Here is an 18004-nt window from a genome sequence, read left to right on the forward strand (position 1 = left end):
GCCACACAAAAAAAACATAAAATTCTAAGAATTATATATGTTAAAAAACGTTAAAAATGGAATTATTTCAATGTTATTTAAGTGTGTCACACATTTGTTCATGTCCTCACATACAGTACAGAAATCAACACAAGGTGCATTTAGTGTAAATAGTTTAATATTAAATAAAAAATGACTCCCATATAAAAAAGAAAGCTACAGTCCACAATTTAATCGTCTTTTTGAACATAAGTATTGAAAGCAAAGGGGTAGAATGAGAAAAATAATTACAATTCCAAGAAAAATTCACAATTGCTTCTCTCTTCTCTCCAACAATATAAAATCAAACACATTAACTGTACATATATACACATTTCCAAGTGTAGAAATTGCATAATCCGCTTTCTTTTTCATTATTCGATTTTATTTTAAATACAGCTAGAGATGCCAGTTCTCCTGGGGTAGGGCAGGGCAGTGAGTGGAGAAGAGCTCAAACAGTGATATGGGGAGACAGAGGGAGGATATCACTCCAAATCCACAGTAACTCACAGACTCGACAGATCCACACAAGACATCATCATCACTCTCTGTGTACAAGTATCCCTGCCATCCATTCCACCAATCAACAGGACAGACAATACTCCCTGTAAACTTCAGGTTCCTGCAAATGTTCAAATTCAAATACTTTTTCTAAATTTCATCTTATGGCTGGGGAGTGAGAAGTTGGGTGTGGATCTTATTTTAAATAGTCTCCATCACACACTGCTACACATGATTCTTCACAGAGACAAATAGCACAGAATGTGAAATGTAAATTGGTTGCAAAAATGTGGGTGCCCAACATTTCATGAGACCTTCCAGATTTGTCGACGATCTCACAAATGTCACAAACCCCAACAAATTCAGTCACTTATGACGGATGTTACTGATCTGTTGGAAACCCTGGAGCATCCGACATGAAACAAAGGGTTGTACAAAAGGACTTCAAGTTTGTTTTTCTGAGGACAAGTAAAAACATCTCACAAGACATGATGAATCACATCCAATGAAAACCTTTCTTTGTTTTTTTTCCCCCCTGTGTGTTCAGTCGTTGATGTAAACTGCCAAAGAAACCTGATTGTATGAACCAGATAACTTCCTCAGCTTGTCCAATTTCCAGGTTATTTCACACGTCAAAGAAAAAAATAACATCTTATCCTCATACTTTCTTTCAGCACTTTCTGAAAACCTTACAAATGTCTCTTTAAAATACAACCACTGTCTCCAAAGTACAACGAAACAAAAAATAAATCCCACACACAGTCATACAGTAGGGGCTCAGCAACAGCACTGTTGTCCAACACACACCCAAACACACAAAAAGGACACACATGTTCAGACACACTTTCAAAAGAGAGCATGGTTCAAGTACACGGGCTTTATCCTGACTCACAGTGACACAATGATGAGAGGAAAACAGTACTCATTTGTTATTCTTACGTTTTTCATTGATATAATTCTAACACAAACCTAATTGAAAGATCTTTGATCACAATGTTCTGACAACATTATCTCGTGACCTCAGAGAAAAGCTAGTGAAAAAGTATCCACAAAAATTTCTTCATTTTTTTCCCCACTTATTTTTTAAAAAATAAATTCATCCAACTATCTTTCTCCTATGTGTTTTTTTTCTTCTTTTTTTTTCCATAGTGGTTGCCATAGCAATGGTTTACATGACAACAGCATCATATTAGTGCAGTTGATTTTCTTCTAACGGTCTAAACAGTAGTGATGAGAGTAAAGAGATGGAGGGGTATAGGGAGGCGTCTGGCCACCTTTAATTGACTGAACAGTTCCTCCACCAGTCACTGCCTCTGAGAACGGGTGCCTCGTCGCCGCCTACCGCGCACTGACCTCTCGGGCTTCAGAAGTGCTGTCTGTAACGAGAAAGGGAGAACCAACAGTCACAAAGAGCTCATCTCCTTCCATCCCGACTTCCTTAGAGAATTCAGAAGAGCAAAGTCATTCCCAGATCCCTGCACGGAGCAAAATACTCTTCGTTCCTCTTCTAATCCTCCAAACAGACCTCCAAACTGGTTTAAAAAAAATTTAAAAAATAATTAATCTCAGCACCAAGAACAAAAAGTCCATGCCCACACTAGCACACATTTTCCAAAGCAAACTTTTCTGATGCATTTGCACCTCTCATCCAACTACAAACAGCAGTTTTAGTCAGAAAAACTTGTATTTAAAACTCTCCTCAGCGTATCTGTGTGCACTTGACAAACTGAGGTTTCAGGTCTCTCAGCCTACTATGCACCTGCCCACTGTTGCTTAGTGTAATGGAAACCATGGCAACTCCATCCTCGCCTTTCCCTCTGCATTTATCAACATCAAGCAGTGCAGCACTTTCTTACAACTTCTCCTTATTACAGCCAACTCTGGGCCTGTGTCTAATAACTTTGAGTAAATAAATAAAACATTCTCAGTTATTTAACATAAAAGTACAATCGAAATCTAAAAGCAGACCTATCATGCAACTGTTTTGCAGTTTCATACAAAAAAAGTCAAATTTGATTGTTTATTCTCCATCTGAAGCCTCTCTAAAATGATTCATTCATAATTCAGGGTACACTGAATCTTTTCGTACTTACAAAACCTTTGCTACGAATAAGTAATGTACAAGCTCTACATGTTCACAATGAAATGAGGAAATAGAATGAAGGACAAAAACCCAAAAGTAAAGTTGTATGGAAATATTGTAGCTACAGAAAAGATGGTAATCTAAGCAGGTCCCTGTATGCGTTGCTATAACATGATGCAACATGACTAATGTGTCACCACAAAGTTCTATATGGTAACTTTAGAGCAAGCTCACTGTCGTCCAAAGTAAAGAAATACAACTACTGTGACTTTTAAGAGGATTTACTTCAGCCTGGACTGACAGGTAAGCATCACACAGATGCAGCGCTGTCATGGGGAGTCGACCCGTCTTTTTGTAAGATTGAACAATAAGAAAAATAAAAGTTATTTCTTAATGACTGGGATGATTATTCTATCATTATAAGGCTTTACATGCTTCAATGCATTAAACAACAGAAAATAAGCTCTTTTGTTCCTTAATTGAGGTGACATATGCCCTTATGTCCACATCGGCTTTCTCAGTTTGTGATCGTACCGTCTTTTATGAAGAGATCAAGAAATGTCAGATCCAATTTCTGAGACATTTTGATCATAACCACAAATGTGAGGGCTAAAAAAAAAATAGTTATATGATCAGCTGCTAGCATGGCCAAAAACACTGCAAGCTGTTAAGAGTGTAACAGCAGCTAATTCCAACAACTAGGGAAAAACAAGCCATTCTTTGAAGTAATCATGGAAGTTTGGAAAAAAATCTCACTGAAAAAAGTTCAATACCACAGATGAGAGACAATTAGAACAAAAGCTCTATATCAGAAGGGGGAGCTGGATCTTACTGTAGCCTTGGTTTCCTCTAGTGCTGTAGCATCCATATCTCTGAAGTCTTCTAACACATTCTGTAGCCTAATAAAGTAAGAAACATATTAATACTCAATACTGTTTAACCAAAAATACTCATAGGTCAACTGCTGTGAAACATCAGTAAAATTAATATATATTTGGGCAACAGATTTTTTACAGGGAATTATTAATCCACGCAATGCCCTGTCCAGGTTGTACATAGCAAGTCTGAGATATTAACAGTTGAGAGGGCAACTCACGTTTGTTTTCTTTTCCTTCCTCTTCTGGCTCCTCCAGCTGCTCCTGCTTGATCCTTGGGAAGCAGAACCAGAAGTTACATTACAATCACATTAACTGATCTTACAGTGCACCATTCTTTACTGTTTAGAGTCTGTGGTCTATACCAAAGTCAACTCTGGTGTTTCAGCAGGATGTCATGCCAACTTACTTCTTCACAGAAAAAGTTGCCTCTTACAACCGGAAGACCCAGATACTCACCATTAACTGTCCAGTGTGCAGCAATGTCTCAGTTGTCTCCTCATTGGGCCTCCCACTGCAACCATCCCTGGGACTGAGGTACCCTGCATGTGGAAGATGCCCCTGCCGATCCACCCCTGACTCCACAAAGGGACAAACAGCTGCAGCAGGACCAGTACAGTCTGTCTTAGCCTCCTCCAAGTATATGGGTGGCAAAGGGGGCTCTAGGTGGGTATGTCCCTCTACAACCGATTTCCTTTGTAAAGGTGATGTAGGCCCATCCTCTGTGGGTTTGGGCGTTCCCTGGGCAGGGGAATGAGCTGCTGCTTCCAAGTTGAGCCGCGATAAGTCTGGGTTACGGAGGGAACAGGCTCGACGTGGGCTGAGGGAGACTGGAGCACTTGCCTGGGGCAGAGTTGGGACAGTCGTGGATGGGGTATGGTGCTCCACAGGGAAAGAAACCGGCGGTAAGGCACAGAAGGGTGAAGTAGGGTCTGAAGGTCCCAGCTGGGCCCCATCTTCTTGTTCTTTAGCACTCACTTGAAGGAAAGAGGTATAAATGGTGTCCATGAAAGAAGTGTAAGGATCAATGACAGACCTGCCCTCAGATCCTCTATTAGTGGATGGGGTGGGTTCTTGGGAAGGAGACGGAGCTACAGGTGGGACAGGACTTGGGACAACTTCAGGAGCAGCTTCATTAACTGGTATGTCTTCCTGTGGGGAAGGGCTTTGGGCTTCCTGCAAAGAGTCTGGCTTCTCTTCATCTGAAGGTGGTGCAAGGTTTAGCTAGAAGAAATAAAGAGAAAAACACACTTGTTCAATAACAGTCAAAGATCTCAAAACAAATATCGGAGAAGTGGAAATGTATTTTCTCCTTAATGAGGGCTACAGACCACGTTTATTGCTCAAATTTTGCAAACATTTTCTGAGAGAGAGCCAGAAAACCTTTAAGCTCTAAAAGTTAGTACTTCAAATCCCAAAGTGGGATAATATTCAAATAATCAGTCAATGACATCACATTTCAGCCAAGCACGCATCTACATTTTTTTTTTTTTTTAGCCAAGCACATATCTGAAATAAACAGCATTATTCCTGATGATGTGACAGACAACAAAATGCACCATTCCTGGAAAAACAACAATCTCCAACAAGTTGAGTGTCAATTATAGTGTTGGGTACTGCAATCTTCCAGCATACAGAAACTGCAACTTCTAGTAGTACCAGTATATTTATTTCCACTTCTGAGACGCTGAACAGCAGGAACAATATTCAGATAACTGCTACTCCGCAATCTGGGTCGATCTAATAACCTGTCAGTGTGTATTTGAGGCTTACAAAACACAAGGACACTATAGAAACAACCACTGGCTAATTAGATGACCCTTATACTGAAGTATATGCCAGTAACCTACCTGTAGATTGTTGAGTAAGTTGATGGCTCCATCAGGGCCTTGCAGGAGAGACATGCCCAAAGCAGAAGCCTGGACCGGAGACAGGAGAATAGAACCTGCTCCAATTCCTACCATGTTATGAAGGCCTGTGATGCCAGGAAGATCTCCTACAAAGACATAGGTCACAAATGAACTCAAACTCCAAGCAAACGTTTAATTTCTTCCTAATATAATTAATCTTATCTTCAGAAAAAATGCATTTTACAAGATGGGTACAAACTCACCTAATATAGAAGGATTAAGCAAAGTGGGTAGTAACTGTTGGAGTATTGGGTTGTCCTTGCCTTGGAGAGACACAGGGATGAGGGTGTCAACACCAGCATCAGTGGGTACCTGCAGAATAAAGTAGAGTAGAGGACATGAGGAGGTTTTAGAGTTTCAGGCATACAAATACAGATAGTCATAAAAGGAAAAAAACATCCAGGTGGGGCAGAAAAATGCAGAAAGAAAAAGGTCATAAATGCAAAATGAAAATTAAATTTGAAGTTAATTTCTAATCTGCACATTTAAAAAAAACTGTTGTTTTTTTTATTATTCCAACTTTTAGCTCTCAATCTTGAGATAACAACTTATCATTTGATGTCTGTCTCTACATATTGTTGAGTAAAGGTGGTAGATAGCCTGGTTGTATGGTCTGTATGTAGGCACTTTGTACTTAAGATACAAATAAGTTTAGATACTTGTGTGTACTAAACTAAACTATAAACACTTTAAAAATAACTTTCCAAATATAATACAAGGTTGGGCTTTTTTTCTTTCAAACCTCAGGTCCTGTATCAGTCGAAACAAAAACAGTCTGAAGAAGGTTTCATTAAAAATATTCTAGAATAAATAGGATTAATAGTAAAGGGAAACAGCTGACAGGTTTTTAAGGAAATGGAGCAACTTAAGGCAGGGAAAGCAATAGTTAAGGAGATCACAGCTTTTTCTAGGGAAATTAGGATGAGCTCAAGGGAAAGACATACAGGAGATAGGAAGCCTACCTGAGGTTGGGTATGTTGGGTTTGCTGTGCAGGAGCTAACTGGGGGTTGGGAGGATGGTGGAGCTCAGCAGAGCTCAGGGCAGCAGTGAGCAAAGCAGGGCTGAGGGGCAGGAAGGCTGCAGGGGGAGGAGGAAGAGTGGCAGGAAGGAGCAGAGACTGCAGGGCTTGGATAGGGCCCTCAGCTCCTGCTGTAATGGGAAGAAGGCCCTGGGTGATCTCCAAGAGCCCTGGGCCTGTGAGGGTGGATGGGTCCAGGAGGCCAGGGGTCTTGTCCAAAGTCAGGCCCTCCACAGTGGTGGGCATCTGTTGTGACTGCGGGATAGGAATTTCCACACTGACCTGGCTCAACTGTCCCAGCGAAGACAGAGGTAACAGTGAGGCCTGCTGTTGCCCAATTAGCACAGAAGCCATAAGCAGAGCTTGGAGACTAGGTTTTTCTGTTAAATCAGGTTCCTGTCCTGCAGAGGAAGGGAGTGGGTTAAACAGACCCAAGAGGTTCAGAGGTAGCTCCCCCTGGGAACAACTCAACAAGGGCAACAAAGGAAATAGAGGATTGCTGTTAATCTGTTGATGCTTCTGTTGTTGATCTTGGTTTTGTTGCTGTGGGTCTTGCATCAGTAACTGTTGCTGCTCTGATTGGTGCTGCTCTACAAGATTTTGTGGTGGTTGTGGTGTAACCGACGCAGGAGGTATCTGTGCATGTTGTCCTCCCAACCACAGCCCCCCTAGGGGCAATGAAGCCAAAACTGTGGGGTCCAAGAGAGATGGTAGACCTCCTGTGGATGACAGCAGCTGAAGCAGCTGCTCCTGGTTCATGAAGGGAAAGGCCTCTGCCAGAGGTAAAGGAGAAGTTGAGTCGACCACGGCTGAAGGGGTAGGAGGACTGCGATTCTCTTCATGACGTGAGGAGAGAGTGATTGTGGGACTAATGGCTGCTGGAGGTTTGGTCAGTGTGGAGTCCTTTGGCTCTAAATATCCAGGCTCCTCTGGTCCTACAAAAAAGAAATCCATTATTCGCGTCTGTTCAGATTGGCTTAACAACAACAATGCTCTGTTTAATTGTGTATGACTGTGGTGTTTACTGGAACAATACTGAGTGATAACAAGTGAATTAACATGCCCCAACATTGATTCAGAGCAACGCCTACAAAGCATGCAATGATAAGAAATACATGTAAACCTTTTGCCCTGAACCACCCCAAGATAAAGGCCTACTGTAATCTATAAACCCTTATATTAACAGCAAAGCTCACACTTTAAAGGTTTCATGCCAAGCACTAAAAATCATGTTAAATTCATAAAATTTAGGTTTAGATTACAGCGATAAAAATAAATTTAGGAACATCTTTACCTGCAGAATGATTTTCTTGGGAAGACATCTCAACATCAGTGGTATGGTTGGAGGAGTTTCCCTCCCCAGGTGTCACAGTGGACGATGCTGCGAGAAGGGCCAGGACATGGTTGCTAAGATCAAGAGGCTTTGGAGAGGAGGGTATCCCTACAGAAACACTGCCTTGAGAATGACTGAGGTCCACAGATGTAGATGTGCTATTACTACCACTCTCCACTGCCACAGTTCCCTGTGGTGGGGCCACCTGTACAGATGTATCCATTGTGGGGATGTGATTATCAGCTGGTTGATGCTTGTCTACAGGAGATGGAGGAGTCTGCTGAGATGAACTGCTTCTGTGGTGGAGAGCTAAATTTGACTTAGATGACATTGTCAAAGTAGAATCTCTTTGTAGAGAACTTGACTTAGTAGAGTGAGGGGGAGACTGAGACTCTAATGATGTGAAATGAGAGGAGGTTGGAGGGGACGAAAGTGGCTGTTGCACCAAGGGTAGATGATTAGTGTTATCCATTCGACATGGGGACTGAGTCTGTTGGTGCCTGTCATTAGAACTGGAGGCCAGAGAAGATGGTGACTGTTTATTAGTGTCTCCACTTCCTTCAACAAATACAGTTCTGGACTGAGCTAAGGCAGAGTTGGATGCTGAGGCAGTGGCCTGTGCATTCTGCACACTGAGCAGGTGTAACAGAGCAGACAGAGGCTGGGTTGGAGGATCCAAGACAAGAGGTGTGGGTGTCAGGCCTGTAGTGAAATCCAGGGCCTCATTTGGCCGAGGAGGCCTGGAAAGGTGTGCTGTTGGTCTGAGCATGTGCCCGGGGAGGTTATGATGATGGTTTTCCAACATTACAGTACTCTGGTTCTGCACAGCTGAGGTAGAGGAGCTCTGCGAAGAGGAAGGGAATGAAGAGGAGGAAAGGTTGATAACTGCAGCAGAAACAGCTTCTTCTGGTGGGGTCTTCCGTGACCCATTAGACAGCTGCTGTGTGTCTCTTAGCATGCTGAGGACTGTGGGAGATCGCCGCTGTCTTTTCCTGTGCGACGCACTGCGTTCTGCTGTGGGAGGCAGATGGGGTGAGGATGAAGCTAGGGACTGGGCCAGAGTGTGGGATGGAGGAAAGAGAACAGTTGAAGCTGCTGGTAGGGAGGGATGGGGAAGCCTGACAGAAGCAATGGAGGAGGAAGAGTGGCTGTTGTGTAAAGTGCTGTTTGTTACCTTTTGTTGCTGCTGTGTCTCTTTCAAGATATCCAGAGAAGGGGGCAAGCCTCCAGGGTTGCTGGCAACATTTGAGCTCTGGCCCTGGGTTACCTGGTGAGCCAGTTGAGCTTTAGCAGCTGCAGAGAGCAGGCTACTAGCAGGAAAAGAAGCTGGGTGTGGCAGCTTGCCCTGATGACTATAGTGGTGGTTTAGCAATGGCCCCAGAGATAAATTAGAGGGTCCTGCAGAGTTCAACCCAAAACCCGTTGGTCCTGCACTGGCAGTTGGAGTTATGGTGCTCTTTGAGGGCTTTGAAGAGACAGCATGAGGGTTACTACTGCTTTGGTTGGTCAGTAAGGAGGGATTAGTAGGGTTTAGGAGGTGGTTATTATTAGTGCTGCTGTTGCCTGAGTTCTTAAACTGCTCAACGATCTCTTCCAACTTGTACTTGGGAAAGTGGGGGCTGGCGCTCGGGGAGCCACCAGGGACTGGGGAGTGAGGAGAGGAAGAGGTGGACTTCCTCCTCTGAGGCAAGCTACTTCCCATCAGTCCTCCTCCTTCTATTACTGTTGAGCCTCCTCCATGCTCACACAGAGAAGAGGGAGAGGCTGACGGGTTGCGGGACCGCTGGTGAGGAGATGCACATATGTTGTGGACCGAGGGAGAGAGGGAGAGAGACGGAGAAAGAGGCAGGGCTCCCACAACAACAGCATGAGGATGATGAGTATGAGTCTGTGCTCCTCTTATTCCTCCACCAATAGTCATAGGGGAAGAGGGAGGAGGTGACGATAGGGGTCCTAGCCGAGGAGAACTAGGAGTCTCTGGGGTTTTGGGTGTTCTTTGACCTTGACTGATTTTGTGTGGGGTGGGGGTACGGGGTGACCTCTGGGCAGTGCTGTGAGTTGCAAATGAGGAGCTGGAGGAAGATGTGCAGGATGCTGGGAGAGGAGGATGATGAAGTCTTCTTAAAGCATCTAAGGGATGATGAGAGTTTGTGCCTGAGTGAGGAACAGGGGAGGAACCATTGTAAGGATAGGTAAACTGGTTGGAGGATTTGGGGCTGACACAGGGGTTTGGGTGGAAATTGTTGTGGAGTCGAGCTGGAACTGGATGGAATTTTGGATAATAAATTCCACGGTCCTCTTCTTTACGCTCCGCAGGTTCCCCTTTTGGATCTCGGCTGTCCCCTCGACTGACATCTAAAAGCAGGAACACACATAAACTTTGTTATCGAACTTCTTTAAATTTATAAAAAGGAATTATGTGGCTTACAAAGCAATTACTGTGAATGAAAAATCTGCCATAATTCAGCAATCCTCTGAATCTCCAGTACATCTGATTTTGCTGACTATCCTTCAGATAGGCCTCAGTATTTGTGGTTGGAGAGAGCCCTGTCTGATGTGGTAGTGAGTAACACAGGATCATCACAGGGGACTGTCCTGTCTCCTTTCCTTTTCACTGTCTACACCACATATTTTCCAATAAAACAGCTCTCTGCTGTCTCTGCAGTTGTGGAAATATCAGAGATGCAGAAGAATAGGAGTTTAGGGAACTGGTACACAGCTTTGTTGAGAAGTCCTGCAGGAATCATCATCTTCTAAATGTCACCAAGACCAAGGAGATGACGATCACTTTCAGGAGGACTAGATCTCTGACAAAGCTCATCAACATCATGAGTGATGAGGTGGAAATTGGAGAGCAGTACAAGTACTTGGCTTGACCAAACAACCCTGTGTACAATAAGGTAATGAGCTGATTCTACTTTCTGTGGAGGCTCAGATCCTTTAATGTGTGCAGTAAGATACTGGACCTCTTTGGCCAGACTGTGGTAGTGAGTATCATCTACAGTGCTGTGGTCTGCTGGAGGAGAAGCATCAGTACAAGAGAAACCAAAAGACTCAATAAACTCAGTCATACAGCTGGAAAAACAATTGGACAGGACATTAAGACGTTTACGTCAGTGAGAGACAGGAAGTTGTTGAGCAAACTACTGTCCATCATTGACAACCCATCCCACCCCCTTCAAGACACACTACAGAGACAGCAGGACTCATTATCCAACACTCATTCACATCTGCTGTCAGAAAGAATGCTTAAAAAAATAAAATAAAACCATTCCTACCACTCACCATAACACTGAGCTCCCCTCTGTTTAACAGACGAACACATACTGTTAATATAAATATGTAAATTCCTACTGCCATCTATTGCACTACCTTCTTCTTCTCTTTATTCCATCTTTATTGTCTGTTTTTACTTTACTGTTTTTCCAAATTTCTTTTAATTTTCTACAATTATTTAAATACACAGCCATCTATACATAATTACCATCTTAAGAACATCTGTAAAAAAACAAACAAAAAACCCCAACTTTTTTTACCCTATGCGATCTGTTTTTATCTTCTCAACTTTTGTACAATACCTTCACTTTTTTTGTTGGTTGCTGCTGTAACTAAACAATTCCTTGTTCCATCTTCCTTTATGCCATGGAGGTTCCTATGAAGCTGGCCTAAATAATCAAATATTGTTTGTGCTTTATAATCAAGAATTGATCACAAACTTATAAACTTCAGCAAAACAACACAGCAGAGAAGGAGAGACAATGGCTCTCTCTATGTGGTACAGGACAGCGTGCATCTTTGTTTTTCCCCATTTTTACAAACCAACTAAATGCAGAACAGCTGTGGCCAAAATGCTAATCTTTTTTTCCTCTGGCCAAATTAAGAAAAAAAAAAGTATCTTAAAGGGGAAGTCCCTCTCTTCTTAAAATGAACAGCACTCACTTTAACTGGGTAAAGCTTAAAGCTTAAAGCTTAAAGCTTCCTCTACAGGGAAAAGGTTAAATTTAGTGCATGACCCTACTACTAAAATATCATTTTTTCCAGACAGAATAGTTTAGCGTACAGTACAGTGATTTCACCTACATATGACATACAACTGTCCTGTCCTGTCCGGAAGAATCCCATCTACAGATGCCTCAATCCACTCCCACATGGACTCCACAATCACACGCTACTTTAAAATGTTTCCAAATGAAAAACTGTCCAGTCATTCCAACCACGAAAAAGAAATACATTTCTTAAATTTAGGAAAACACAAAAATTTCACAATTTCTCCTAATTTTGCCTCACTGTTTGTGTATACAGAAGGAATCCCAACGGAGGTAGCAAAAAGAGACAATGCAAGAGTGGAGTGGAGAGAGATGGTAGTAGGGCCTTTAGATATATACACATTGAAACATTATATAAAAGGAATAATTTAACACTTTTATAGAACTATTTTTTGTAGATAGTAACAACATACAAATTACAAGAGACACTTCAGAACTACAGAATATCGTTCAGATTAATTTCAAAGGCAATTACCTACTACTTTGTATGTAAAAAAGACTGAAATTGAAAAAAAAGCTTAATACAATAATAATAACACTGTTAAGGAAGAGCTGCCATCCACCGAATTTATGGCCCACATTTAAATGTAAAGAAAAGGGTTGAAGATAAGCAGAGCACGTGTACAGACTGACCAATGTGCCAACCAGTTAAATGAGCATGTAACACAACACATTCATATTTGTTCCATCTTAACTGGATTAGTAATCAATAGTCAAATACAAACACAATACTGCAGTTCTGTTTTAAAGAAGGGGATAAAGATTAACGCATAGATTTATGTGTGATGTTTAAGGGAAATAAAAAAGGTCTAATGTTTGTACTTTAAAACAAAACAGCAGTTTAATAGACTGCATATTTGATTTGTCTTTTCATCACTGAAGCATTTATCAGTGGTTTAATTAGGTTCCATAAAGGGGGCCTTCTAAATTTTGTGCTGAGGCTGCAAAAACTTTTAGCTTAGAGCACCAGTGTTAGTACGTGTGGGGCCCTAACAGTGCTTGTTTATGATTTGTTGGATAATGTCTGAAGACTAACATACATGAGAAAATCTACTCCTTTATCTATGTGTTTTCAAAGTTTACCTGGATGATGAAAGTTGGCAAACGGGAGCTGTGAGGCCTGCATGCTCCGACACAGAGCAGCCATCGCCACCACTTTCCTACGATGATTGCACAGTTTGGTCATGTCCTGCTCTGCTTTAACTAATGGCTGACTATGCTGTTCCACCCTCACACCGACGCTGAAGTTGAAAACCTGCATGGTACGAAATGAAACAGGATTAGACAGAATTCGGAGAAAACAACCCATAATATTCAATCAAAGCTGAGGGCATCTGCGCAAATATTTTTGCACTCTTCTGCACACACTCACTGAAGAACAGCAAGTCATTAAAACTAAATGACCACTCTTGTCAAGTGAGAGAATAAACAGGTCCTTGTCATTTCCCCCAATGTTAAGAGGTGTCCCATTTGTGGACGGCCAATGAAAAAGTCCAAGTGCTATAATATTAGCACTCAGAATAAGACAGAGCTCATAAAGTTTGTAAATTCAGATGGTCAGAGACAACAGGACCTTGTTCAGGTCCCTTGCCCTTGGATCAAAATGCTTTCTGGTGGTGTGGGGAGAACTATGCAATATTAAACATTGGTTTTAATCTTCTGGCTGATTGGTTTATGTATTTTTGTGCATTCCCAACACTAATTCCATACACTTATTACCTTGTGGATGATGAGTGGGCATTCCAGACCACATTTGCAGGAACCATCAGTCAACAGATAGGTCTTGACCTCGTCCAGAGTGGACAGGGCAGTGCCACTGGGACTGCAGGGAGAGGGTAGGGAGATCTTTTAATCATAGAGGCAGACTGAGGCACCTACAGGCCTTTACAAGGCTGCACACACAATCTGAAAGATGTTGGCTTTTACTTGGTGCATTTTAACAAAGTGAGAACACAATCATGAAGTCAGAAATACAGATTTAAAAATATACATCTCAGCTATAACTAATAAAAGAATCTAAAAAAAGCAGCATAAAAACTTTAAGCTTACATAAGTTACTCCTGGAAAGAAAGTCAATAGAATGTCATTCGGCTTTTTTGCCTTTTTTTGTAGACACTTACTGTTTGACTTAAAATTACGCTTAAAGTTTTTTTTTGTGGGTAGTAAGCAGCCATCAAAGTGCTCTTAGTTTGGGGTACCTGGAAGGATATCAAATTGGAGAGCTAAGCTAAGAGTTACCCAGGAAGCAGTCGCTGGAAGAGCAAATTTTTCACCATCTAGAACAACTCAAGCCTAAAAAAACAAACACTACTACATTGTGGACTTTTATACCACATCACTTTTGCATCATATCAGATATTCATCAGATATTAATTTTGTCACATTTTCTTAGCTGCAGAATGTCCTTGTTGCAACATGGTCAGCGGTCCATGTAACACAGTCAGTGTTGCAACGGGCTATACACGGAGCCCGTGTAACTGTGATGAAAAAGCAACGCATTGTAAACAGCCACAAAATAACGTTTGCTCAAAACGCTGTGACATTTTTGAGGTTTGAGTTGTTTTAGATGAAGTTTTATTCTCTCCTCTCATGACCCTGTTCTGAGTACCCTCTAGCTTGGCTCCCCATAAACATTTTTCCCCCTTTTTCTCCAAACTGCGGATCAAAATGAAATGTGACTAAATTATCAGATTAATTCCCGCGTATACAGAAATATTCCACCACCCAAAAAGTCTTGAAAATTGCTTAAAAATTCAACTACCTAACTGCTAACCTGCTAACAAATACATCTTTAAAATGTCATTTTTTGCTGATTAATTCTGTGGAAGACCAAAACCACAATTCTACAAAATATCTGTATCTGGACAAAACTAAACTATTGTGTCTTAAACAAGCCAAGGAAGTTAAGGAAAAGTTAAATATCCACACAACAAAACACGTCATGCTTGCACTTCCAATGACTCAAGGAAACGTAAAAGTGCTCTTTAGGATGAAAGAATAATAACAGCAAAGAAAAGATAAAGGAGTAGAAATAGGATAAATACACAAAAAAAGCCATCTTAAGTCAGAGATATTAGTCTCTGTTACTACCAATTTTTCTCACACACATATCTGCATTCATACTAGCATTCGTTGGTATATTTCAGAAATAATTGGTTTACCAAACCACAATAAACTTCAGTAACAACATGCATTCCTTGTTCAAGTAAACCAACATACCTGAGATAAATCACCTGCCCTCCTTCCACTCTCCTCTGCCAGCCGATGGGGACATGTATCGCAGCTGCGTGGACCCCATCCTTGTCGCCACTGACAGTCTCACTGCCTCCCATCATTTTGTTGCTGTGGCCTGCCAGCACCTTGGAAAAGCAGCAAAGTGTAAACACAATATCTTTAAAATAAAAAGTGATAGGAGATTGTGGGGAGAGAGTAGGGGCATGACATCCCGAAAAGATCCACTTAACCACATTTCCAAACAAGGACAATGAAGGAATTTAAAACACATGACATTTGCCCAGATGCATATTGTCTTTAAACTTGTAAAAAAAAAAAAAAAAATCAAATATCTAATTTAATTAAAATATCATATAGAACAGGTTTAGTAAAGTGCCCAGTGTTTACCTTTCTTAAGTGCATGCTTTTTATGAGTCACATCTCTACAAAATGTTATCTGCAGTGTTTAAAAACCCACAATGTGTTCATCACTAGGTGGGTGTGGCCACAGCAAAAGTAAAGATTTTGCTTTAAGATGGGAAACATACAAAACTAAAACGATATAAAAATAAGGGACGGATGAATAAAATACTAAATACCTTGTCATCTTTGAGAAGCCAGGATCTGTTTTGGCTAAGGTATCCACTGTCCAATGTACATGCTGGTGGGTTAGAAGCACACAGATTGCCAGTAAAACCTGACTTGTCCAAAGACCTGGAATTTCTCCCGGTATGAGGCAGATCCTTGACTTTCCGGGTGATTCCTACAGACTTGTATGTTTAGACCACATCAGAATAGGAGTTTAAATGATGATAGAGAGCCTACAAAGAAAGGTGGAGGTGGATTATGTAATCTGACATGGGGAAGCACGGTAAATGACTCATTTATATATATATAAATCTCTCATTTATATAAATCTCTCCTACAACTGATCTCATCCAACCATGCTTGATAAAAAATATCACACCAGATGGTCTGTTCTCTCTGAAAAAGTGAAACTTCAGAACAAACTGTGGCTACTTGGAAGTAAGAGGGTGTGTTTGGGTAGGCCCGTAGTTTACTGAATGTGAGCAGTTGCCTCGCCAGCGACAAACTCAGAAGTTAACAACCAAACAGCATGGACAAGAGCCTTGAAATAAATAATAGACTGCGACATATATGTAAGGTGCTGCCGTTATATAATATTGAACTGACTACACGGCAGCTAACGTTTAGGCTAAAAGCTAAGCTAGCAGGCTAAACCCACTTTGCACTGTGTTGTCGTGACAGCTGTCAGGCGCACAAAACACTGCGATGCAAAACTCTTGTGTGTTAGCAACGGTTACAAGAAACGACCCGTGCACAATATTGCTTCGCAAAAAAAACCAAACAGACGAACATAAATAACCAAAATAATTTGACCAACATGTCACACTTACTTGCAGATATCCGTTAGATAACGTGAATATTTACTGAACAGCCTTTCAATGCGTCAAGCTCTGTGTTGGCCAAGTTTTGAAGTCTTCGCTTCTCTGGCTCGCGGGAGAATCAAGAGTTAGCTGGCTAGCAAGAGGACTAGCCAGGGAATGTTTTGAAAACGACTGATACTTTGATAAATGGCTGTATCATAAATTATGACGTAATCTAAATTACGCAGTGGCACGGTGAATCAGCTCTCAGCATTTATGCAACGTCTGCCAGACCGACTTAAAAACAAAGGGCAATAACGCTTCATTTTTACTGCGCCTTGGTTCTAGGGGCTAACGCTACCAGCTAGGCTAGCGACAGAGCTAACTGACTGAAATTTACTTGATTCTGGAGAGTCCCAACAAGACTGAGGGATGTCCCGCTCCAGGTCCACAGCTATCCAGCCGTTGCTTTGGTCTCTGTCCTGCTAAACCACGTAGCATTCAAGTGTACTCCAACAACCATTACGACCCATGTAATCTCCAATTCACAGATGCCCACTGTTTTTTGTTTTTTTTCTTTCTTTTTTTTCTTACAAATTCCGAGCAAAAAATAATGGAGTTTTCTTTTGGGCATGCGCACTCAGTGCTTCAGGAATATTGTACCCAACATGCAACGGGACCTTTGTAGTGTTCCAGACAGTCATGAGTGCAGTGTGGAGCTCCTTGATAGAGGACGTGATAATGACTGAATAATAACAGGCCCGGACTACGAAAAATTTATTACTATATATGATTATATACAATAATCATATATAATTATTATAATAACTATATATAATTATATTAATTATATGAAATAATATATATATATATATATTAAATTAAATTAAATAACAAGATATATATAAAAACAAAAAAGGCAATAACGGTTAATCTTTACAAAGCTTTATTGTTAATGCATACCCAAAGGCCTTGTCTATGTGTACCTTGTTATTTATAATATCACTCTTTGATCTGTAAAACCCATTATAATTCAAAATACATTAGAGACATTTGTAAACCCTAAAACTATGTGCCTCTGGCTTGTTTTGAAGTTCACTGACTTTGTTATACACATTCATGAAAGCCTGAAACTACCTTAGAGCACCTATTTAACAACTGAGATACAACTTTGGTTTCCATCTCAGCACCACACCAATTTGGTTTACAGTCACTTGACATTTTTGTGGGCTTTTGATGGCATCTTTGTGGCCTCTTCAACATGACAAGAAAATTTCATGGGAATGGTTGAACATTTGCAGGGCTCAGCAGTTTTGTTTTTATGAAAGTGGTGTTACATCTCATAACTGTAGGAGGAGCCAAAGAGCAAATTAAATTTGCCAATTTCTATAGCCTTACTTTAACTTTTAACAAATTCAGTTACTTTCTATACGGACATTTTAGCTGCTAAAGTACAGATATGTGGGTTTAGTCATTTGGGCCAAATCTCCTCTCATTGTTCATCATTTTCGCAAAGTGAGACGGTCTTCTGGAAGTCAATTTGATCACATTATGAGTTATGGTAGTTTCAGTGCTCATATAGACAAGATCAACAACTCTAATAAAATACATTTTGTCT

The 18004-nt window shown here is 41.1% G+C and overlaps 1 protein-coding gene across 3 annotated transcripts; it reads right to left on the bottom strand.

The window, feature by feature from the left end:
* Positions 1-139: 139 nt before the first annotated feature.
* mbd6 (methyl-CpG binding domain protein 6) lies at positions 140-17039 on the bottom strand. 3 transcript variants are annotated; one of them, XM_072366250.1, is made up of 14 exons: positions 16787-17039; positions 16411-16509; positions 15598-15819; positions 15005-15144; positions 13505-13607; positions 12869-13040; positions 7701-10094; positions 6350-7341; positions 5591-5699; positions 5328-5473; positions 3937-4701; positions 3699-3751; positions 3435-3501; positions 140-1895 (listed from the first exon to the last, which is right to left on the bottom strand). In XM_072366250.1, exons 4-14 carry the CDS (start codon positions 15118-15120, stop codon positions 1824-1826), a joined length of 4989 nt encoding a protein of 1662 aa, XP_072222351.1. In that variant the 5' UTR covers positions 15121-15144; positions 15598-15819; positions 16411-16509; positions 16787-17039; the 3' UTR covers positions 140-1823. The 3 variants fall into 3 exon arrangements, with proteins under 3 accessions (XP_072222351.1, XP_072222350.1, XP_072222349.1); XM_072366249.1 differs by lacking the exon at positions 16411-16509; XM_072366248.1 differs by having other exon boundaries at positions 16411-17039.
* Between the last annotated feature and the right edge of the window lie 965 nt (positions 17040-18004).

This window comes from Leuresthes tenuis, unplaced genomic scaffold (genome assembly GCF_036924035.1).
Source record: "Leuresthes tenuis unplaced genomic scaffold, fLeuTen1.0.hap1 SCAF_16, whole genome shotgun sequence".
NCBI lineage: Eukaryota > Metazoa > Chordata > Actinopteri > Atheriniformes > Atherinopsidae > Leuresthes > Leuresthes tenuis.

Bases quoted from the DNA above. Each gene is read 5' to 3' on its own strand.
- mbd6 (XM_072366249.1), bottom strand. From the start codon at position 15,120: ATGATGGGAGGCAGTGAGACTGTCAGTGGCGACAAGGATGGGGTCCAC. The intron at 5,700-6,349 runs GTAGGCTTCCTA...TTTATTCTGCAG, and splicing joins CCCAACATACCCAACCTCAG to GTACCCACTGATGCTGGTGT. The intron at 3,502-3,698 runs GTGAGTTGCCCT...TTACTTTATTAG, and splicing joins GGAAGGAAAAGAAAACAAAC to GCTACAGAATGTGTTAGAAG.